The following is a 25,555-nucleotide window of genomic DNA, read 5'->3' on the forward strand; positions in this document are numbered from 1 at the left end:
AGGGAAATGAAAACATGCCATACAAAAACTTGTACATGAACATGAATAACAGCATTGTTCACAATAGCCAAAAGATAGAAAGAACTCAAATGTCCATCACCTGGTGAATGGATAAACAAAATGTGGTATATGCACACAATGGAATATTATTCAGCCATAAAAAACCGAAGTACTGTTATATGCTAAAACATAGGTGAACTTTAAAAATATGCTAAGTGAAAGAAGCTAGACACAAAAGGCTTTTATATGATTTCATTTATATGAAATACCCATATAGTTAGGATAAATACTGTTTAATGAAGCTTTTGTTTTATTTACATATAAATATAAATGTTCTAGGTTGTGATGTAAAATATATTTCTTACAGCAGGCAATGGTCAACATAGTTTGAAAGCCACTCTTCTAGATTATGTTGAGACAGATACTGGTGATCAGGACAGTACCAAAATGTAAACAACTAGAATCTTTCTCCTTGCCTTTGAAAGTGCAATCTTATCCTTTCTCCACATCACCATCTATTGACCCTTCAACCCACTGCAGCCTGACTTTCACTCCCATCATCCCATAAGAAACTGCAACTTCTCGTGAATATAAACAAATGACCAACTTGTTGCTAAATCTCATGGCCAATTTTCCATCTTTTTCTTCCCTGACTTTTCTCCCTCTTGACTCCATTGATGCCTTCCTCCTTCCTGAAATGCTCCATTTGCCTTGGGGACACCATCCACATGACCTGTCTGGTTATATTGTCTTTACTTCCTGCTTGGGTTCTTCTTCATTTAGTCATTAAGGGCATGATTTCTCAAAGTTCTTCTAATCTCAGCCCCCTTTTCTTCTCATTCCATACTTGCACTGAATGATGGACCTATCCATTCCCAAGGCTTTAACTACCTACCACCTACATTACACACTGATGTACCTCCTTTCAACAAAGTTACAGGACACCAGTGGGGGAATAAAATAGGTCCCTGCCTGCAGGGAGCTTACAATTCTCTGCTGATAACCCCTAGGTAGCTCTCTTGAACTCCAGAGATGAATCTCCAACTGCCTTCTGGACATCTCCTCCTGAATATCTCACAAGAATCTCAGACTTGATAAGTCCAAAAGTGAAGTCATCTTCTCTCACCCCTGCCAGCTTCCTCTTTCCCCTGAGATCCCTGTCCCTTAGGAATGTCACACACAGAACTAGCCTAAAACCAAGAAGATACCCATAAGTCTTGCTTCTCCCTCACCTTGCTACTAGCCAACCAGTCTCTAAGTCTTGATGATTCTCTTTCTCCTTAAGGAATGTGTCCTCCCTCTCTCTCCCTGCTGCCAGCACTGTGGTCTCTTGTGCAGCTCTCTCTCCCCAGTTCAGCTTCTACTCTCCTGAACAAATTATCTCTTTCAAAAGCAGTTCTGCCCTTATCAATTCTATGGTGGATACTATATATTGGTTGCTGCGGATCCATGCCACCCCCCTTCTAGCCTGCCTTCCTATATTGCTGAAAAGCTAAAAACCAAAAACTACAACAACAACAACAACCTGTCATTTCTCAGACTCCTTTGCATCCAGTGTTCTGGATGTGATTTATTTCTGCCAATCATATGCATATGCACAATATTTGGAAGAAAAGTGATAATGCAGAAACCATACTTCTGCTGTTTCTGGTGACAAGTAGAGTGGTGGGGTTTTAGGGTTTTCTGCAGCCGTGCTACATTTCCATAGGTCCCAGTGTCTGGACACTGGCTTTGTGTCTTTGTACAAGCAGGGAATGAGACTTTTTAACAATTTTATTTATTTATTTATTTATTTATTTTGCTACTGAGGATTTGGAAGGCATAATGTTACTCTAGTCAATAGTTACGGCAGTGGCAGATTCCTAATTCCTAGATTGCAAATCAGGTGAAGTGTTCCCAAAGCTCCTGATGCCTCACCTTCCTGCTTGTGGCAGAGAAAACAGCTCCTCTGGTGTTGTTCTGGGAGTCACTCCTGGAGGCCCAGTCTAAACATTGTCCCTTCAGCCCTTCAACAAATTTTGTAAGCACCCAATTTTCTATATTAAAACTCTGCTGAAAAAACTAGATCAATTTAATTTCTGCAGCTAAACCCTGGGTTATACAGCTCCTCTGCTCAAAGGCCTTCCATGGCTCCCCACTGCCTTTTAGGGAACTTCTGCAGCATGGCATACAATGCTTTGCCAATCTGGTGTCCTTTGCCTGACACTTAGCAGGTGCTTCATAAACATCTGTTGAATGCACGAATGTCTCCTTCATCCACTTGTTTCTTCTCAGAGAATTGTATCTTCCAACCACAGAAGGCAAGACATGATGAGACCTCAGAGAAAATGTACTCTAAACCCTCATGTTCTAGGTTAGGAAACTGAAGCCCAGAGAATGAAAGTAAGCTACACAAGATTACACAACTAATTTCTGGCACAGCAGAAACCAAAACTCGTATTTCTTGAATCTCGAAAGTACTTCTGAGAGATTTCAGACTTTGGAACATGACATTTGATCCCAGCCTATTTGCGGTTAGCTTTCTGCATAAGGTGACCATTCAACTCTGTTCACAATTTCAAAAAATTAGATGAGGCTCCCACATTTCAAGAAACACTGCCCCACCAACAGGTGCACCCACAGAGAGATGACCATCTGAACACAAAGCAAGAAGGCAGCCATCTGCAAGCCAAGGAGAGAGGCCTCGAAAGAAACCAACCCTGCCAACACCTTGATCTCAGGCTCAGAACTGTGAGAATATACATTTCTGTTGTTTAATCACCCAGTCTGTGGTACTTTGTTGTGGCTGCCTTAGCAAACTAATGTAGAAAAGCTATCAACATCTTAGTGATCAGTTTGGCATATGCTGGAATAACATTAATAGTCACTTTAATAGTTTTATTAAAATTTATTCTGGATGTCTAAAAAAAAAAGGATAACCAACAAGGACCTACCGTATAGTACAGGGAACTCTGCTCAATATTCTGTAACAACCTAATTGGGAAAAGAATTTGAAAAAGAATAGATACATGTATATGTATAACTGAATCACTTTGCTGTACACGTGAAACTAACACAACATTGTTAATCAACTATACTTCAATATAAAATAAAAAGTTACAAAATAAAAAAGCACTGCCCCAACCTCAAAGGCAGCCCTTCTGCTAAGTATCAAGGAATCACAGAATCTCTTGGTATAGCAAAACCCCAATTCCATCCTTCAATCTTTTCTGCAACATCCTCATCCAGTTTTAGCTCCAACACACACAACAATGGTGAGGTTCCTCTCTCCTAAGACAACCTGTTAGTCTTTGGGACAATCTCAGTTGGTGGGAAGTTCTTTCATCTCTTTGAGCCAGATGCTATCACTATTTCTATCCCAGCCACTGCTGAGGAACTAATCACTCCATGAGATAGTCTGGAATATAAATGTTCCCAAACTCACATTGAAATTACTATAAGCACCCAGTATATTTCTCAGGATCCAAAGGGCCCTCATTAGATAATAATAATAAGAGTTAACACTTATAGAGTACTTACTCTGAGCACTGTTCTAAGCCCTTTACATATATTAATTATTTTAATTCTCACAACAACCCTATGAGGAAGATACTATTATCGTCCTTATTTTACAGGTGAGGGGACTGAGGCATAGTGTTTAAATAACTTGCCCAAGGTCACATGGCTAGTCAGTGGTAGCGTCCAGATGCAAACCCAAACCAGTCTGGCTCTAGAGCCTATGCTTTTCAACACTATGCTGTATAAATGCCACTAGGTGACACATGTTCCACCTTCCAATAGCATCTGACATGATGTCTCCTGGGTCACAGGAATAAACTGTTTCAATATCCTGACTGGAGTCCCAATGGCCTACCACCCAGGTATAAGATATCTAGGTCTTAAATATTTGCCTTCTCTCAGGGAAAAGCCAGTACCAGGTTGTCCTTTGCCCCTCATGGTTCAAACAGCTCCCAAAGCCCCACTTCTGTCAGTAAGCACACCCAAGGAATGTTCCACATTTTGTCCTGACCCCTACTGTTACTCGCTTATTTGCCATCCAACTCCCACCTCAGCCACCTGATAATCCCTGATATTTGCCACAGGCAGCCTGAAGATATTGAATCCTGTCTGTTCATGTTCTTGGTTACCTATATGACTAGATGCTCTTGCACATTCATGAATGTCAGCTCTATTTAGGAGAATCAGTTCCTTGAGGACAGAAACTCTTGGTTAGTTCAGTTATTCAGCACAGAGATCACCACACCCCCCAAATAAGTTAAATTCAATAAGCAGTTATTTTGACAGCTAAGGGGTACAGAGAGCCTCTCGGGAAACTTACAGTCTAGTAGGGAAAAGAGTCACAAACACACATAATTTCAATGTCATACAGTAAAATATCCTAAGCACAATCAGATAATGAATAAAGTTGTTGTTGATGATTATAGAACAAATCATAGAATTTCATACTTGAAATGGGAAAAAAAGGTTATTTCCTTCCAACCTCCCTTTGTAGGAATTCTCTCTACAGTATATGTGATGGGGTAGGGGGAGTGGAGGGGGAGGAGGAAACATCTACTTTGGGCAAGCATGGTGCTAGGCTTTTCAACATGTCATTTTATTTAATTCTTCCCAGAAGCCCAAAAAGAAGTAATTGTTATTGCTATTTTAAACAGTAGAAAACTAAGGTTAAGAATGTTTACATCATTTGCTCATAGCCATACAAGTAGGATGTAGCAATTGCAAGGTTTAAACTGAGATCTATTTCCAAAGCCCACCTTTTTTTCTCCACTCTCTCTGATGAGCTTTGTTCAGCAGCCACTGGAGTATTTTCAGTAACAAAAAAGAACTCACCCTGAAGCTTCCAAAGCCATTATTCATTTTGAGCTAAAATTCACTATACTATGGCTTCTGTCCATTTGTTAGAGTGCTATCCTCTGGGCGATGCAAAAAAGGTCTATCCTTCTAAGCAATAGTCTTCTTAAGTGTTTGAAGACATCTATCATGGCTTCAAACTCTTATTCCTCCTGAATGCCCACCTTACACACACACACACACACGTGTTTTCCAAGATAAACATGACCATTTCTTTAAGCTATTCCACTGGTGGCATGGTTTACAGTCCCCTCCCCAGGCTGGTTGCTTGTCAGTTTGTCCATACATCCCTCAGAACACATATCCAGGTGGGAGTGACAATGGGGAGTATGGTGAAACTGTCACCTCCCTTATTCTAAACACTGGATCTTAGGAAGAACTACCTGTGAACTCATGTTCACCTAAAATGGCTGATACTTGCATGTGTTGCTGTGCCCCCACAATGCCTTGAGAAGCTCATGGCAAAGTGAAATAAGCAGTGGAAGAAAAGCTAGAACTTTTGGATGTAAATCCAGCCTCTGCTTCTTGGTAATTGTATGACCTCAAACAAGTCCTTAAACTTCTTAAAACTCAAAAGGCTATGACTTGTTTTCAGTTGTAACTTAAAATAAAGCATCGGTTGTTTTAAAATTTCAACAGCCTTGCCAAAGTTGTGGCAGGTATGGAATTGGTCCCAAGTGGGGTACTCTGAGGAATTACTGAGGAATTACTGAGTGATTAGCTTAAGTTAAAGAATAAAGTTGCATATAATTGTGTGGTTGTGGGGGTGGCATTTTACGGGGAAAATCAGACACAGGATTAAGAATTTGACTCTGCCTGAGGACTTTTCTCCTAGCTATCTAGAAGTTTAGCTCTAATTACATCTCTTCAAAAAGAGTCCATCCCTGACCACCCTCTCTAAAACTGAACCACGCCATCACTCTCTATTCCATTATCCTGCTTTTCTTTCTAGCCCTGAAATGTTATATAATTATTGGTTTATTTTCTCCCTTTATAAAGTGTAAGTTCCATGAAGGTAGAGACTGTTTTGCTCATTGCTGTATCTCTAGCACCTAGAACAGTGCTTGGAATTCAATAAATATTTTTTAAATGATTAAATAACTAAATGGTAAATGAATGAATGAATGAATGAATGAAGACCAAATCATAGTCCTGCTGATTCACAATGTAGGACGTAGAGGAAATGTATCATGGAATTATTCTCTGCTGTAGCCTGTGAATACCAACCTTTGCCCTGCCTGCCCTCCTCCAAGGGCCTTCGTTAGTCAGAACTTCTCCAAAAGGGACTAAAAGTTCCCAGGTTACAGGCTGAGAATTTCAGGACCTCTTTGGTTTTCTGTTCCTTGTTGGCAGAAGCCATTCTAGACCGCCACTAAGAAGGAAGCCCTTCCCTCAAGAAAAATTGCCTATACCACCCTCCTGTGGACAAAGACTGAATACATCTCTGAATAAATACCCAGGAACAGCAATTTCCTCCAGTTCCTTTGCATGCATCTATCTCAGGCCTATTTCTTTCTCTCTTTTTGGGGTGGGGGGGAGGTGCTTATTGCAGTTCTATTTCAAGCAAGCTAGTGGGTCAAACAACCTGCCTCTACTCAGGTTAGAAAAGACTGGTTGGAAAAGAGCAGCGAGTCTAAAAGCCCCTTCAGAGGAAGTACAATGCTTTCATATCAGGCTCAATATCTTTCTGGGAAAGTCAAACCCAATAATGCATCAATTCAAGGTTGGGATGGGCAGTGAACGCTTCCCTGAGGACTAGTGTTTAGTTTTGGAGCCTAATCTCCTGGACAGTTCCATTTTGGGGCCTCATGACTCATTCAACCAGCTACCCTTCTGACTCCTATGTCCAAGTTTATTTATTTACAGGCTTCATTTAAACTGAAAACTGCTGAGCAGTAAGGACACTAAGCATTCATCATCAAATTAAACGTGGAGTTTTGCTCAGAATAGATGCCTGACAAGCATTACATAGATAAGCAGGTAGATCGGTAGATAGGTAGGTAGGTAGATGATAGGAATAAGTTGAAACTGCAGTAGGAGGGGAGGGGATTAGTTCAACTAGGGAGTTTGTAAGATGCTGGATTATGTGTCAGAGGGAGTCTAAGGATTTGACTTAGGAACTGTATTTTCTATAGAAGTCCAAGGTAGTCTAGCAGTGAGGCTCTGAGTGAAGATGTAAAGAGGGTTGGACACTACCAAAGATTGGTAAAGAAAAGATGTGTACAGGACACACAGATGGATAGAGGCTTGTAGATATTTGTGAGGGCCAAGATGAGACTTCTGAAGCTCTCTGTGGACTGATATGGAGATATCTCAAAGATACATTATGTGCAAAAAAGAAATATGCAGAATTAGTATTGTTACTATTATCCAAGGCAATCTACAGATTCAATTCAATCCCTATCAAAATACCAATGGCATTTTTCACAGAACTAGAACAAATAATTCTAAAATTTGTATGGAAACACAAAAGACTCTAAATACCCAAAACAATCTTGAGAAAAAAAGAACAAAGCTGGAGGTATCACACTCCCTGATTTCAAACTATACTACAAAGCTACAGTCATCAAAACAGTATGGTGCTGGCATTAAAAACAGACACATACATCAATGGAATATATTGGAGAGCCCAGAAATAAGCTGACCCTTATATAGTTAATTCACCTACAACAAAGGAGGCAAGAATATACAATGGGGAAAACAACAGCCTCTTCAAAAATGTTGTTGGGAAAACTAGACATTTACATGTAAAAGAATCAAACTGGACTACTTTCTCACACCATATACCAAAATAAATTCAAAATGAATTAAAGACTTGAATGTAAGACCTAAAACCATAAAAATCTTAGAAGAAAACATAGGTGGTATGCTCTTTGGCATCAGTCTCAGCAATATTTTCTTGGAGATGTCTCCTCAGGCAAGGGAAACAAATGCTAAAATAAACAAATGAGGCTACATGAAACTGAAAAGCTTTTGTGCAGTGAAGGAACTATCAACAAAACGAAAAGGCAGCCTACTGAATGGGAGAAGATATTTGTAAATTATATATCTGATAAGGGGTTAATATAAAAATGTACAAAGTACTCACAAGACTCAATATCAAAAAAAAGAAACAACTTGATTGAAAAGTGGGCAGAGGACCTGAATGGACATTTTTCCAAAGAACACATACAGATGGCTCACAGACACATGAAAAGATGCTCAACATCACTAATCATCAGGGAAATGCAAATCAAAACTACAGTGAGATATCACCTCACACTTGTCAGAATGACTGTCGTCAAAAAGACAACAACTGACACTGTTGGCAAGGATGTGGAGAAGAGGGAATCCTTGTGCACTGTTGGTGGGAATGTAAGTTGGTAAAGCCACTATAGAAAACAGTTCCTCAAAAAATTAAAAATAGAACTTCTACGTGGCCCAGCAATTTCACTTCTGGGTATATACCCAAAGTAAAAAAAAAGCACTGATTTGAAGAGATATATGTACCCCTATATTCATTGCAGCATTATTTAGAAGAGCCAAGATATGGAATCAACCTAAAGTGCCCATCAATAGATGGATTGATAAAGAAAATGGGGAATATTACTCAGCCATGAAAAATGGAATCCTGCCATTTGTGACAACATGGATGGACCTAGAGGGTATTATGCTAAGTGAAATAAGTCAGACAGAGAAAGAAAAATACTGTATGATTTCACTTATATGTGGAATCTAAAAAACAAACAAATGAGCAAACACAACATAACAGAAACAGACTCATAGATACAGAGAAAAAAACTGGTGATTGTAGGGGTGGGGAGGGGGGAGGGGGGGAGGGGATGAGTGAAATAGGTGAGGGAGATTAAGAGGCACAAGCTTTCAATTATAAAATAAATGTCATGGTGATGTAATGTACAGCATAGTGAATATAGTCAATAATATTGTAACATTATTAACATTGTATGGTGGCAGATAGTAACTAGACTTACCGTTGTGATCACTTTGTAAAGTATAAGAATATTGGATCACTACGTTGTACACCTGAAACTAATATAATACTGTAAGTTCATTATACTTCAGTAAAGGAAGTAAAAAGAAATATGCTGAATAGTATATAAAATGTGTGATTTTGGGGGTGAAAAAGAAAGAAAATAAGAAAATATTTTTGTATCTGCTTATATCTACATAAAGAAATTCTGGTGACCTCTAATGGGGGAACCTGGGTGGAGAGGGCTCATCCATTGTATACATATTAATAGTTTGTTTGATTTTTTAACCATGTGACTGTTATATTCATTAAAAATTAAATTTTAAAAATGTTAAATATGCTTTGTGATCTTTTTTTTTTAATTTTTTTGGTGTTGACTTTTTTTATTTTTTTTTTATTTTTGGCTGTGTTGGGTCTTCGTTTCTGTGTGAGGGCTTCCTCTAGTTGTGGTGAGTGGGGGCCACTCTTCATCGTGGTGCGCGAGCTTCTCACTATCGTGGCCACTCTTGTTGCGGAGCACAGGCTCCAGACGCGCAGGCGCAGTAGTTGTGGCTCACGGGCCTAGTTGCTCTGCGGCATGTGGGATCTTCCCAGACCAGGGCTCGAACCCGTGTCCCCTGCATTAGCAGGGAGATTCCAAACCACTGTGCCACCAGGGAAGCCCATGCTTTGTGATCTTAATAAGCTCCCTCCCCCTTTCTCTTTCTCTCTGCTTCAATTAACCCGACTACAAAGAGCCCTACACTTAGAAGGAAGCAGTATAGCTTGAGAGTTCAGAACACAGGGATTAGAGTCAGCTTGCTGAGCTTCAACCTTAGTTCTGACAATTGTTGGTTGTATGACCTTGAGCAAGTTACTTAATGCTTTGAGCCTCACTTTTCTCATCTTTAAAATGGGGAGAATGGTATAATGCCCTGGTACTCATTCTGCCCTTCACTTTAAGCAAGCCCCAGACTCTCAGTACTGTAGTTTCCTCACATGAAAAACAGAGAGATTCTTACGGCTCTTGGTGAGGGTTTAATAAGTGAATACATGTAAAGCGCTTAGAACAATGCCTGGCACATAGTAATGCTCAGTAAATGCTAACAATTACTATTATTTGAGAGTTTGAATATTATCTTTGCCCCCAACTTTAGGCAAAAAATATATTTTCTGAGCCTCAGTTTCCTCATCTATAAATAGAAGAAACAAATAATGCCTACCAAAAAGATGATGAAATCATGAATTTGAAAGTGCTCTATGGATTAAAACATTTGGTTAAGAAAAGAAGAATTGTTATAGTAGAAAAAGGTGAGGGGGATACTAAATGAAGATTCTACTTATTCAGTGCTCCCCATCTCACCTCCAGCATTCTGAATGAGATCATATCTAAGCAGCAAGTGGAGGTCTTTAAAGGTCATGAGTCATTTCTGTATTAAATGTCAGAAGATTAGTCCTGGTTCCCACTTCTCTAAAGCAGAGTGGTGAAAAGGGGCTGCACACCAGTGGTTGCCACTCCATCATGAGATGCTAAATGTTTCTGTATAACTGTTCTTATTTCTGGGAGGTGCTGAGGTTCATTGATTCCTCTGCTATCCTTAGCAGCTTCTGTGAAAGGAAAGAAAGTTGCCCTCAGTCCTGAAGGCTCACTCTCCCCTCTCCATACATATAACCAGTTTATGAAGTACAAAATAAGTCACTTAAGCAGGAGTACCAATTCTCCCGATCACAGCAAACAGTGCTTACAGGCTCATTTTATGATATTATCTGGTTTGCACCTCACAACAGCCCAAGAAGGCTGGCAAGGAGTGAGGGGTAATAGTTCCCACTTTACATAAGGGCAACACTCTGCTTCTCAGAAGGAAAGTGACTTAGCTCTCACCACTTCATGGGAGAATGGAAAGAACAAAGAATTAAAAGCCAGAAAACCCAGTTCTGGGAAAAGTACTTTGGAATCTGTAAAGTTCTATACATTTGGGATTTTTAATAAACTGTCATGCCAGGGCCAGGACTATAACCCGAGTTTCTTGTCCTCTAGACCAGAACTCTTACTGCACTGATGATGGAAAAGAGAACAGCAAATAAGAATCAAGAAAAATTATCCCCCAAGAGTAACTGCAGCTTACATTTAAATAGAACTTCACAGCTTCTTAAATAGGCCTTTTATCACATTTCAACCTCATTGCAACCTTGTGAGGGAAGTGCAGCTAGAAATAGGAAACTAAAATTTTAACCCCCCCTACACATACTTCTTATCCCTCTTCCCTGCTGTATTTTTTCTCCTTAGCACTTAGAACATAGTATATGCTTTTTGGAATCATTTGCTTAGCATGTATCTACCCTAGTAGAAAATCCATTCCACAAGGACAGAATTTTTGTCCGTTTTGTTCACCATTCAGTGCCTAGGACAGTGCCTGGTACATAGCAGATGCTCAATAAATATTATTAAGTAAGTGAATTAAGTGTCTATGTGGCTGTGTGCATGTGTGTGGGGGAGAGAGAGAGGGAGGAAGGGAGGGAGGGAGAGAGAGGGGGAGAGGGGGAAAGAGAGAGAGAGAGAATGGCCCCATTTTGCATATTAGTAACCTGATATCCAGAAGAGTTAAGCAATTTTCCCAGGAAGGACTTCTGAAGCTTCCCATTTCAGCCTGTTCCCTTAACCTAACTGCCTGGCTGGTTCAGGGACATCTTACCTCTGCAAAAAGGAACATTTACTGCAAATGCCTCTGCCTTTTCTAGGGCCAGCTTCAGGCATGGTTGGCTACAGGCAGCCTGAGGTTCTTCTCTTTCATCAGTTCACTCATCCATTCCACAAATATTCACAGGAGTGCCTGCTATGTACACAAAAGGCATTCTGCCAGGCTTCATTGACCTTTACACACCCAAATACATTTGTCTCACAAACACTCAAATGGGTTCCCTGAGTTTTCACAATCTCTGGTATTTATAATGGTGAGGGAGGAAGGGGCAAAAGTCATTTGAGTTCTCAGCATGTGGCCTGAGGGTCCTGCTCTCTTCCACAACCTACCTGGCAGTTTCATGCCTACCTCATAGGATTGTTGGGAAGATTAAACTAGATACACATGCAAAAGACTTAGAGCAGTGCAGTGCTTGGCACAAGGTGAACGCTGGCTTGGTAAATGTTAGCTATTATCCTCAAGCCCTACTGCATTCATGATCTTATTGCTGATACCCCTTACCTCTGGAATGAAGGAAGCCAAGCAAACATCCACTCCTGGCAAGCGGGGAGAGTAACGCTCAAGGAACTACTATAGAATTACAGATCTATTTCTCATCCTGGCTCTGTTTGAAGATAGATGTGTGGAAAAGATACTTCATCTCTCCCAGTCTTAGTTTCCCCAATTTTTAAGTATAAAGAGTGTTGTGATGCCCACATAAATTCACATATGTGAAGGTGCTTTGAAAATGCAAAATACCAAAAAAAGTGAGGGATTATTATTGTATTAAAATAATAAAGATGATCATTAATTGAAACCTTGCTATGTGAAATACACTGTACCAAGTGCTTTACATAGATTAATTTCATATTTACAATAGTACCAATGACCAGGTACTACTATTATTTCAGTTTCACTGGTAAGTTGTGATAGTTAATTGTATGTGTCAATTTGTCTGGGCCACAATGCCCAGATATTTGGTCAACATTATTCTGGATATTTCTGTGAAGGTATTATTTTGGGTGACATCAACATTTAAATCAGTGGACTGTGGGTAAAGCAGATTATACTTCACAATATGGGTGGGCCTCTTCTAATCAGTTGAAGACCTTAATAAAACAGAGACTGACCTCCCTCTAGCAAGAAGGAATTCTGCCAGCAAACGGCCTTTGGACTCAGACTGCAACTCTTCCCAGCTTGCTGGCCTACCCTACAGATTTGGGATTTGCATCTCCACAATCACGTGAGCCAATTATTTAAAATAAATCTCTCTCTCTCCCTCTCTCTGTCTACCTCTGTGTGTGTGTGTGTGTGTGTTTAGTTATTTATAAAGTTGACTCTTGAACAATGCAGGAGTTAAGGGCGCTGAGCAAGAGCACAGTTGAAAATCCACGTATAACTTTACAGACAGCCCTCCTCCATATCCACAGTTCCACATCCATGGATCATATAGTACTGCAGTCCATATTTTTGGAAGAAAAAAAATTCACACATAAGTGGACACACGCATTTCAAACCTGTGTTGTTCAAGGGTCAACTGTGTGTGTACACACACACACACACACACATATCCTGCTGGTACTGTTTCTCTGGAGAACCTTGACTAATATATAAGGAAACTAAAGCTTAGAATGGTTAAATCCCTTGCCCCAAATCACACAGCTAGTCAGTGGCAGAGCCAGAAACCTAGGAGTCATCTTCCATATTTCTTCCTTGTTCTATGCCTCTCTCACTCAATCCAGCACCAATTTCCATTGATTCTATCTCCAAAATTGTTGTCCAATCTGCCCTCCTCTCCTCAGCTCCAGTGACTTCATTTCTGCAGCAGTATCTCAACTGGGCTTGCCATCTCCATTTTCACCCTCCTCAATCCATTCTCTATAGCCTGCAAAAGTCAACTTCTCAGATCATAAAGCAGATCACACCATTCTACTGCTTCAAATGCTTCCTATTGTACTTAGAATAAATAGCACTTGTCAGTGCCCAGCACTATCACGCACACTCTGAGCATTACTCAGTCTTCACAATAACACTATGGATAGTACCATTATTATCCCCATTTTTCAGAGGGCATAACTGAGGCACAGAAAGGTTAGGTAACATGTCCAAGGTCACTAAACTAATAAGTGGCAGAGTCAGAATTTGAATCTATGCAGTCTGGTTGAGAGTGTGCTATTAAACACAGAACTATACTGTCTTTGAGTATAGCTGATGCACACCTTCCCTGGGCCTGCAAGCTCCCTGGGCCTACAAGGTCCTGTGTGAGCTGGTCCCTGTCTGACTTTCTGCCTTCCTATCATACCACTTGCCTCCTTTTCTGCCTGTGCTCCAGCCATACTGGCCTTCTTTCTATCCCTCAAGCATACCAAACTATCTCAGCCTTAAGGACTTTGCACATGCAATTCCTGTTGCCTCTCTCAAACTCCCCACAAACTTCACTATCTCATCCTTTATTTTTTATTATAATCCAAATTTGTTAGGATTTTTCCCCTACATAGCTGACTCAACTTAAGTGTCACTACCCCAGTATGTCACACAGGCCCTTTGACAAAATGTTTCCTCATGGCAATAGGACTTCTTAGAGCTAGCTGAATGCATTTATTTTCCCCCACTGCCTAGTTTCCATTACTGAACAGTTTAATCACTTGCAGAACTAGTCATATTCTAACACACACACACATAAAACGCCCCCCCACACCAAAAACAGCACAATGAGCAAACTTCTCAAAACAATGGGCTAAGAAGAAGCTCCTCTCATCATGTCATGGGGCTGTTTGGGGGCCTTTTTCAGTCCCTCCTCAAGCAGAGAATTCAGGAAGCCTTGGGCTGGGGTGGGAGGGATATTTCCTTGTGAATGAAATTCCTGTTGGATCTCTTGGCACTTAGAGAAGAGTAAAGTTGGGTCTCATCTTCTGAGGGCTGAATTCAGGGCAGTAGAAAAGATCATATTCTACCCATCCAAGTGTACATCCCCTCTGTCCTGTTAGGAATAATAATTCTTCCCCATATGGGTAGAGAACAACAAAGTTCACACAGCCCCTTCCTGTCTACTCACACATATGATTCTCACAGCAAACTGGGAAGATGAGTGAAACTATGTGATGGTTAATTTTATGTATCAACTTGACTGGGCCACAGGGTGCCCATACATTTGGTCAAAAATTATTCTGGGTGTGTCTTTTCTTTTTTCTTTTTAATTGAAGTATAGTTGGATATGGGGATACTTTTCCCAGTTATACTCACTTTGTGGTCTTGGGTAAGGCACCCTCCCTATTTGAGACTCAGTTTCCACAATCTATAAAATGAGTGGTATTAAAATATTTTGTGTGGGAGGTAGGGAGAACACAGAGAAAGCAAAACCCTTTTCCAAAATCGTAAGCAACAACCTAACATATGTAGCAAAACCCCAGGTGCTCTGGATAAATCAAAAGTAGGAGACCCGAACTTCTGCCTGCCCCTGCCCCCCTCCCTTTAGGCACTGCCATGGTAACCCTACGGCTCTAAGGCAGGGGACCTGCAAACCTTTTGTGTAAAGGGCTAAATAATAAGTATTTTAGGCTTTGCAGGCCATATGGTCTCTGTCACAACTACTCAAATCTGCCTTTGTATCATGAAGGCATAATGAGCATGGCTGTGTTTTAATAAAACTTTATTTATGGACACTGAAACTTGAATTTCATATAAATTTCCATGTAATTTCATATACGTGTATCACAAAATATTGTCCTTCTTTCAATTTTTCCCAACTATTTAGAAATGTAAAAACCTTTCTTAGTTTGTGGGCTGGATTTGGCTGTCAGGCTATAGTTTACTGACCCTTGGTCTAAGGAGTTGGGCTAAATTATACCCAATGTCATCCAGCTTGAACATTACAGCTGAGGCAGCCCAGAAGCAACATGAGCACTGTAGAAAGTAAAGCCTGAAATTATACTGTTGCCATGGAAATTCCAGAAAGTAGATAACAGAATGGACTGGGTCTGCTCAAGGGTAGGAGACTACCACAAAAAGGAAAAAGCTCAAATTCTGATCTAACCCCTCACTTTCCCAGGCTGATCAGCATTTTAAACTACTTGGTAGTTCATCTACTGTCAGAACTTCAACTGTGACCAATGCCTCCCAATCTTCCTCTTAGCTCAATATTTAGATCACCAACTGGCCTATTGGATATCTCCCATTTGAGGCTGTTTAAACATCTCAGACTCAACTTGGCTCAGACTGTACTTGTCATCTCCCCTCTATAAATGCTCCTCTTCGTTTTGCATTCCCCATCTCTGTGAAGGATATCACCATCCACTTGGTCTCACAAGAAGACTGTCACTGGGGGGAAGTAAAGGAAGACTAGGGCACATCAAGTTTTGATTGATACTTCACCAGATTGATGGCAGTATTTTTACTATTGGCCACATCTATCAGGCTGTGGCTCATAGTCCAAAGCTGAGTTCAAGCCCTAAGTTTCTGCATTTCTACACTGGCACACATACATGTGGATTAACTGTGACAATAACTGCAGGTTGTCTTCCAATGGCCCCTTCTTCCTTTGAATCAGAAACCTTGCCCCTGATTGTTAGCTGTGCACATAACCAGCCAGTTTACATAACTACATTTCCAAGTTTCCCTTGCAGCTGGGAGCATTCATGTGACTCAGTTCCTACCAATTAGATTTAAGGAGAAGTATTAAATAGGACTTCCTGGAAGGCTTCTTTCAAAAGGAGGGTCAAGTCTTTTTCCTCCTCTTTTACCCTCCCTTCATGCTACCTAGAATGTGGATGTTAATAAATGTTCTGGAGCTTCAACACCCATCTTGGATCATGGAGCAACCTCAAGAATAAAAGCCAAATGCTAAGGATGGTGGAGCAGAGAAGTCCCTAAAGACTTTCTGAAGGTACCATATTGGCCCAGATATGCCTATATTCTGACCTATTTTATGTGAAAGAATAAAACCTGTGTGTTTTAAGCCAGTGTGAATAGATTTCTGTCATTCATACCAGAATTAAATCAACCGTTAAACTTACCAGTTGTCATTGTATCTTACTTATGCAGAGATTTCCACCAACTCAAATGTTGTGGCTTTTATATAGGTAACATGAAATTTGGCATGGAATTAGTTCAAGATTCCATATTCTCCAAAGCGGTGCCATACCAAGGGTGGAGCAATAGGAGTAGAAAACCCTTAGTGCAGGCAATGAAAGAGTGTACTAGCTATAGAATTTTTTTAAGACTAAAAGTCAAAGTGTACTTTTATTATCACTATGCGCCAGCAATTTAAAATAATGCCAGTAACAAAATACTCCTCCTTGAAAAAAATCTTTTGTTGGTCAAAGCTCTAAACAATTGTTGTTATTACTGAGTTTTAGTAATATATTCAATACATGAAGTTTCAAATTTGATTACTTATCCTTTAATAATATTGTACTCTACATGGAAGTTGATTCAGAGTTGATTCAGCTGATTCCAGTTATACATTTGCCACCCTCCCACATACACACAGATTTTACATGTGTTCCCTTAGTTCATTTTACTTTGGAAAGGTAAGCTTTGGGTGCATTTCATGTCTGCAAATTCTTCTGGCACTATATGTTCCAGAATTTAAATAGTAGATTTGAAGTAAACAATGATAGCACAACAATTGTAAAGTCAAAGAGACAATGTAATTTATTTCAATTCTGTCATCTATGTGACCAATTGGAGTTTTTATTTGTGCTTAAAATATAAAGCAGAGAAGACAATATGAACTGTAAAGTGTAGTATTTTTGTTCAATAAGTACACATTTTAGATCATACATGAGATGTTACTGAATTTGAATATCTTTAAAATTGAAGTTTATTCTTCTTTTTCATTGTTAATTATTTGAAAATTAAAAAAAACAAATCAATAAAATAATTATTAGTACTGATTAGTACATGATTATTACTGAAAATAATTTTGTCACATAGAGGAGAGAGTATTAAAAATGAGCCATTCCAGATGTCACATATGTTAAGTGTATCATATCTTCAAAGTACTAATAATATACTTAATATTCTCCAGAATCCCAGAACGCAAGAGACTGGTTCATTGGTAATCCACACAGAATCAACCCTCAATTAGCCTCACTAGAGGCCAGGAGCCCAAAGCAGATCATTGGATCATTGACATAGACACAAAATTCCCTTGCACCCATCCACCCACTCTGTGTTCATTCTAGCTTCACACTCAGCCATTCGAGATTTGGATGGGTGGTCAGAAAGGTGAAAGACACAGACCATCTACAATGCTGAGTACAGCCCTTTCATACAGATTATCATCACCCTGGTCCAAGCCACCATCGCCTCTAGCCTGGACTATTCTAAGACCCTCCTCACAGGTCTTTCCTTTGCCCCACTACAATCTATTATCCTCTTAAAAATTAAGTCAGATTATGTCCCTATCTGTTCAAAACTACCCATCTCACTCAGATTAAATGTCCCCAGGACATTGGCCTCCTTGTGTTTCTTAAACAAACCAGTTGTGCTCTCTCTCTCTGGCTGTTTCTTATGGCTAGCACTCTCTTCACCTAAACATCCCCACAGACCTTGTTCCTTCACTTCCTTCACATCTCTGCTCAAGTGTTCCTTAGTCAGAGAGGCTCTGACTGATTTATCTAATATATCATCCCAGCCCTATCTCTCTCTATTCTCTTACCAGGTTTTCTTTTTCTTCTTAGAGCTTAGCATCTCCTGACATATTGTGTAGTCATTTGTGTAATTGTTTAGTGAGCTCCCTTGACCCTCAGAATGTAAGATCCATGAGAGCAGAGAATTTCTTTTTGTTCACTGCTGCCCCCAGCACCTAGATCAGTGTCAATTCATAGTAGACTCTAGGTTTTTGTTGAATTAATTAACAAGCTCAATAGATCCTATGAGATAAGTTACTTTGTCCCCATTTTATGGGTGAGAATACTGAGAATGGAAGAGGTTTGACAATTGTCAAGTGTTTCAGAGCTGAGAAGTGTAAAAGCCAGGCCCCTCAATGTCAGACTTGTGATTCTGAGACCAGCTTTCTTTCCACTCTAGGCATACTGCCTAACCCAGCACAAACTGCCATTGCAGACACAAGCTATGAGTAAATACACTGAACAATTTACCATCAAAAGTGAGCTCACAGTTTTTTTTTAACACTATCTACTGAGATGGAGTTTATTCTGTAAAATGCCAACTGATGTTTTACTGTTCAAGGACCTTTGTGTAACATGTGACACTTGCAATCAGTTACAGTAGTCAAATGTTCAACAAAGAAATCTCACTGTTATGAAGAGCTCAATCTGGATTTCAAGGGCTTTGCAAATGAAAGAACAAGGAGCAATGACCTTTTGACTAGCCATTTTATAAAACAGTGGCTATATATATACTCCTATTTTTTCATAACGAACCATTAGTTAAATTTTACCCAACATTTACTTCTAGGAAACTGAGAATCTCAGACCTGGAAGGAATTTTGGTAATCATTAATAGCCTCATTTAATAGGTGAGAAAACTGAGGCTCCAAGCACTCCTGTTAAACAGCAGGGCCAAGGTTAGAAGTTTCCTGCCTTCCAGGCTATAATAGAATTTACTACTCCTATCATCTCTTGAATTCTGGCAAATAGTTAAATAAACGCTTTCATCATATAATATTCACTACTTCAGTCTCCTAAAAATATTATGAGATTTCTCCATCAATCTTTAATTACATAGTCTCCACAAGTTTTCTGTTACTCTCTCCTTTCTCACACACAATTGGCAAAACTTCAGATTTCTCCATTACCTTAATCTGTTGTCAATGGGTGGCTCTGGACCCCTATACTACAATATATTTAGGAGAGGAAGGAGGTCTCACCTAGACCCTGCTGCTAGAAATACTAGGACTGTCATGGGTTTTATTCAGGAAAAATTCATGGCATTAGTTCATCATGAAGGAAGTTCTTTACCAAGATCATGACTCTTTGTTCCTTTCTGCCTTTATCAGCACCATTTGATGATTCTGTGTAGCAGTGGAGAGGGACAGTGACAGAGAGTCAGGAGACTCCTTTGCTGGACTCAGTTTTGCCTTCATGGAGCTGTGTGGTCCTGGGCAAGTCTCTCCCACTCTCTGGGTCTCAACTTTCCTGGATGGACAACAAGGATTTAAAGGTCTTTTCCTGCTCTATGGTTTTCTGGTCCTACAAACATTTTAAATAGCTTTATGGGACCCCAGGGAAAGAGGGAGATCTGAGAAGAGTCTCTTGAAGCCCTGGCAAATACAAACTGAATGACTTCAAGAACCACTGAAACAGAGCTCTAAGGAAACTGCAAGGAAGGGAAGAGGACAACTCCTCTGAATACAGTCCTAGCCCACACGAGGTTCCCTCCTCCTTTCCAGAACGGGAGCAAAAAAAGGAGTTAAAGATCAATTTTTGCCCAACAGCTTCAGCTGTAAGTTATTGGTGGCAGTGCAGAAGTGTGGGCTGGCATTGCCATCAGTGCCTGCTGACCCAACCCAACTGCCCTCCAAGACCCTCTTGCCCATGCCTCCCAGCTGAGGACAAAGGCATGGTGGCCTCCCATGCCCCAGAGTCCCTGACCAGACTTGAGCTACCCCTGGCTGAGTCAGAGAGGCATCAAGATGCAGCCACCACTTCCTCTCTGCAAAGGAAGTCATTCCAAGGTCTCCAGGTGGAGAACGGAGCATCATGGCATACAATGAACTGTTGGAGGATGATACTAAACACACACACAAGCACACACTCCTTGGATGGGGGGGGACAGAGCTCTCCTAACTGGGGCTCAGATCCATTTCCAGGATGGCAGTTTCTGTAGCTGTCTCTCCTTGACAAAGCCCCAAGTGTGGACAGGGTGACCCCAGCCCAGGCAAGGAAGGGCTTCAGGACTCCCCCAAGCAGCTTCCCTGAGAATGGCTCTCTGGCTCGTCCCAGGAAGGGGATACACGCAGCTCTCCCATACTGCCCCCTCCACAATCCCAGGCTTTGTGACTACCCCCTCCCTCCCAACCCCGTGCCATACCCCCCAATCCCCCCACCCTCCTGCGAGACTAACTGCTCCCAGAGAGCCCCTCTACCAGCCCCCTTGCCTCTCCGGTCTTCCAGGTGACCCCCCCACTCGGGGGTGGTAAGAACGGGGACGGAGAAGGGAGGGGGCTTTCCTCGCAGGCAGGCAAGCAAGGGCTCCTAAAATGGCCACAGCAAGCTTGCTGGTATCTCAAGGACAGCGGAGAGGGCGGTGGGCAGAGACTAGGGGGCTCACTGCCTGGCGGCTGGTGAAGGAGCTGGGGGTGGGGCTAGGGGACTGAAGCTCAAGCTGGGGAAGCTGCGGTTATGTGCACTCACCATTCCCGATCCACCCCTTATCCACTGCATGGTGCTAATGAAGTCCGGCTTCTCCAAGGCCCCGGTGGCTGGCGCGGGTTGTCTCGGGCTGGCTGGGCTGGCAGGGCTGCAGCAAGCGAAAGCCCCAGCGCCCCCTCCCCCTCGCCTCCTGCCTCCTTCACAGCCCTACAGCCTAATCCCCTCCGCTGCGGATCTCGCCTTCATTCAGGTTGTTCCATCCCTGCAGGCAGGCTCTGCCTTTCTGCCCCGCAGCTCCCGAGGTGCTTGGCCTGGGGAAACGTGGGAGGGGGGTTCCCCACCGACTGCCTTTGTCCCCTGCTGAGGCTTGAGATCTGGGAGGTGGGGTGCAGGGAGAGGATGTGGGTGAATAACCTCCGCCCAGGAGAAGGCAGCTGCCACCTCTGCCTGCCTCCGGCTGCGCTGGAGTTAGATGCTGTTTATTGTGGGGCTCTCCAATTGTGTCGAGTCAGCAAAAGTCCTTTCCAAAGTTGCCAGAGGTGTTGGGCCAGCCTTTTAAATAATAAGATCCTGCCCCAGTGGAGCTATGCCAGCACTCTCCCGCTTCCCTCCCTCCAGCACTCCCTCTACATAGTCCCCTGGGGTCTTCTCTCCTAGTGCTACTCTCTTGGGGATTTCATCCTCATTATCACTTTCACTTCTCAGAACAACCTTGTGGAGGCAGGCATTAGTATCTCCATCTTACAGATAAATAAATAAATAAATGATGGAGGAGACCTATCTAAGGTCACATAAAAAAGATAAAGTCTCAACTTTACCCTCTGCTGCTTTCCAGGCTTCTTTTTGCTATCATTCATACACACACACACACACACACACACCCCCTCAGGATTCTTCCTCACACCCTCAGGAATATAAAAGGTAGCTTGTTGATGAATGAATTTTCCACTTGCTTATTTTGCTGAGAATAAGTCAAATGAACATCAGCAAAACAGGCAAACGGAGAAACCACCCACCTCTTCATGATGCCTCTAACTCTGGGCAATTCAACCCAGGCTGGCCTCTTTGTGTCTGCTGGGAGTTGATACTGTTGGTCACATTCACACCCATTATCATTGCATATAGTCTTACAATAACCTTGTGAGGAAGACATGACAGGGAGTGTTAATTAATTAGTCCCCTATTACAGACATGAACATTGAAGCCCTGAGACTGAAAGATATTTGCCCATGGTAGCACAACCAAACAGGACAAGAATCCAATGCTCCTGACCCACAGGGAAGTTCAGGCAAGAAAGGGATTACAAAAACAGAGGTTGCAGCTACAGCAAGAAGGAATTAAAATATGACATCAGAAAGAAGTGCCTGAAGGTGAATGGTATGAAGATATCACTGGCCCCACACACCACCTTATTGTCCTCTACTTCCTAGCAAACTCTCCCCTCTTCATCCAAGCCATTGTTTTGGCGAAACAGCTGGCCAAATATCAAAGCAGCTGCCTTAATGAGCACCCTGTCCTGGGAGGGGTATAAGCAGAAGGTGAATTGTCCTTTGGCAAGGGATTCCTGAATCAAATGGGAACTTAGCCTGGGTGACCTTTCAACTTCCTCCCAAGTCTGATGGTTCAGTAATCAGAAATTCTACAGTGTCTCCTCACTTTCTCACCTTGGGGCCTTCATTCACACTGAGCCTCTTGGATGCGCCTCCCCTGCCAACCAGCCCATTCAAGCTGTCATGACTCTTTAAGATCTCTTTAAGACCTGGCACTAAGCACACAGCCTCTAGAAAGCTTTCCTGGAATACTCTAAAACCTGATTTTATCATCTTTCATCTAACTTCTGTAGCACCACCATTTAGCTTTCTCAACTGAAAATGATCTTTTACTTGTTGTTATAGGCTGAATTGTGCCCCCTCCCAAATTTGTATGTTGAAGTCCAAATCCCAATGCCTCAGAATGTGACTATATTTGGAGACATGGTCTTTAAAGAGGTAATTAAGTAAAAATAAGGTCATTAAGGTAGGCTCTAATCCAATATGTCTGGTGTCCTTATATGAAGAGAAAATTTGGACACAGGTTGGTATAGAGGGAAGACCATGTGAAGACAAAGGAGAAGACAGCCATTTACAAGACAAGGAAAGAGGCCTCGGAAGAGACCACCTTGATCTTGGACTTTCTAGCCTTCAGAGTTGTGAGAAAATAAATTTATGTTGTTTAAGCCACCCAGTCTGTGGTACTTTGTTATGGCAGCCCTGACAAATTAATACATTGGTCATGTATACACTTTTCTATTTATTGTCACTTAAGTGGAAATATAAGTTGTTTTTTTTAAAACTGGGGGCAATGAATTACTAACCTTGCTATCTCCTACAACAGTGACTGGCACATAGGTGATATCCAATAAAACCTGGATTGTCTTTTAATGGATACATTCATTAAACAATATTATTGAGGTCCTATGTGCCAGGCATTGGAATAGCTACTCAAGATACAAGACAAAGTTTCTCATGGACTTTAAAATGTACTTAAAGTGGAGAAGAAATAAACAAAAAATAAGTATACAAACAAGATAATTAAAGGTTGTGATATATGCTCTGAGGAATATAAACCAATTTATGTGATAGTGAGAAGCCCTGGGATTATAGAAGTTGTCTATATCAATCATGATCCAGTCAGGAAAACAGAAGCCACTCTAGATCTTTTAAAGAGAGAGCATTTAATACAGGGAACATAACACATTGTCAAAACAAAGAAGCCAAATAGGGGATGGTGAGGCAAGCCAGCATTTAGCAACCACAGAAAACTGCTACCACTCCTAGAGCTAGATGGTTAATGGGAAAAGGTAAAGTTGCCAGAACCGAGAAACTGGTGCTAAATTGAAGCTAAAAGCATGGGGTGGGTGGCCTGATGGTGCAGATGCCATGATTGGAGGAACTGTCCAACAGAAGCTGGAGTCATTGAGGAGAAGCAGCCACTTCCAGAATATACCTCTCTGAAGCCGGAGGTGAAGGAAACACCCTAGCTTCTTCCCTCCTCCTGCCCACTAATCTCCCACAGGCGTCTCCCATTGGACAAAATAAGTGAGACAACAAGGGAGCATAAAAAATTTAGTTTGCAGGAGAAGAATGGAGAATGGATCTGAGGGCAAACATTCCAGTGTTAATGTATGTGCCTAGAGACTCTTGTAGAAGAACAGATGTTGATCGCATAGGCATAGACACTATTGAATCCATTATGTCTGGAGTACCTATTTGCCTAAAACATATGAGCAGTTAGAGGTGTTATAATGTAGAAGGTAAGAGTATAAGATCTGGGGCCAGAACTGCTTGAATTTTATTGACTTTGGTACTTAGGCAGGTATTTAATGTTCTGCATCTTGATAGTTTTCTTATCTGTGAAATAGGGGTAATAATATTGTCTACTTCACAAGATTGTTTTGAAGATTTGATAAATTTGTCCATGGAAAGAAAGCACTTAGCACAAGGCCTAGCAACCAGTAAGCATTCAGAACAGGTTAATAGAAATATGGAAAAAGAGTTTCCACAATCTCTGTGCCCCAGACCTCTCCCTTGAAACCCTGTCATCTCTCAGAAGCCTAATTGGTATTTAGCCTGGCATCAGCTCTCAGTGGACAAGTGCCAAATGCTGTCCTCTTTTCAGCCATGAGCAGCATGAGGAGAGAGACAATCTTAGGTATGTCTCCAGACTAGTACATTCTCTTTATTTGAGTCCATTTTGATTCAAGGAGCCCAGAAGCAGGCTTCTGAGGGCAGAGGCACCAACCCAAGCTGGTCTCCACCTGCTGTGGCTGTGGCTTTGGGCAGAGTTGAGTAAAGAACTGAATTCACTACAGTTGGGTAACCTGGGGCAAGGGACCAGTTTCTCTGTATCTCAGGTTTCCCAATTATTTAATGAACACAGTAATTGTCATTTACCTAATAATGTTAAACAATCACTTATCAATGGATATCAAAGTTGGCAAAGATCTTCAAGATTATCTCCTTCAACATTCTCATTTTACAGACAATAACATATAGCCCCCAGGAGTAAATGGGATTCCCAAAGTCACAGAGTAATTTAGCGGCTGAGCTGGAATGAGACTCAGACCTTTGATTCTTGAGTGAGTGGAATGCAGCAGTGAAAAAGGATAAAAATTAAAAGTATACAACTACTATAATGCTAGTATTGAGAGACTAATGCTAATATCCACATTATAACCTATGTTATCTTGACAAAATGATATTAGGTACATATATCACTACGTATTCTTATTTACTCATTTGTAAATTCAATAAACGTGTGTGTACTATGTGCCAGGCATAGTGTGTTAAGCACTGATTATATAATAACGAACAAGACAGACACCATCCATGCCTTCACTTCTATCCAATAAACAAGTAAATGAGGTAAATAAATATGCTAATACAGATGGTGATAAATGCTCTGAAAGAAAGAAAGTGAAAGAATAGAGAGTAACTGTGGGGAAAGGGAGAATTTAGATAAAGAAGGCCTCTTCAAGGAGATGACATTTAAGTTGAGGCCTATAGGCTTAAAGTGAGCCAACCATGTAAAGAGGTAGTGGGGAAGTATTCCAGGCACAGAAAACCGAAAGTCCAAAAGTCCGAAGGATTGAATAGGCTTAGAGTGTCCCAGGAATTGGAAACCCAGTGAGGCTGAAATGGTAGAGAGAAGGTAGAAGAGTTGTAGGAGACATATTTGGTAGAAACATGTCATATAAAGCCTTGAAAATTATAGTAGAGTGTTTGTATTTTATTTTGAGAACAACAGGGAGAGAGCAGAGG

General features: G+C 41.2%; 1 protein-coding gene across 3 annotated transcripts in view; it reads right to left on the reverse strand.

The window, feature by feature from the left end:
* The window catches only part of ARHGEF9 (Cdc42 guanine nucleotide exchange factor 9), a 225,543-nt gene extending 201,394 nt beyond the window's left edge, over positions 1–24,149 (reverse strand). The window contains exon 1 of one of the 3 annotated variants that reach the window (XM_082444965.1): positions 20,799–24,149. In XM_082444965.1, the coding sequence (XP_082301091.1) occupies positions 20,799–20,828 (30 nt within the window). In that variant the 5' untranslated portion in view covers positions 20,829–24,149. The remainder of the gene's footprint in view (positions 1–20,798) is intronic. The other 2 variants (XM_082444962.1, XM_082444969.1) reach the window with 2 other exon arrangements.
* Positions 24,150–25,555: the final 1,406 nt, after the last annotated feature.

Source organism: Balaenoptera physalus (genome assembly GCF_965194825.1).
Source record: "Balaenoptera physalus genome assembly, chromosome: X".
Taxonomy (NCBI): domain Eukaryota; kingdom Metazoa; phylum Chordata; class Mammalia; order Artiodactyla; family Balaenopteridae; genus Balaenoptera; species Balaenoptera physalus.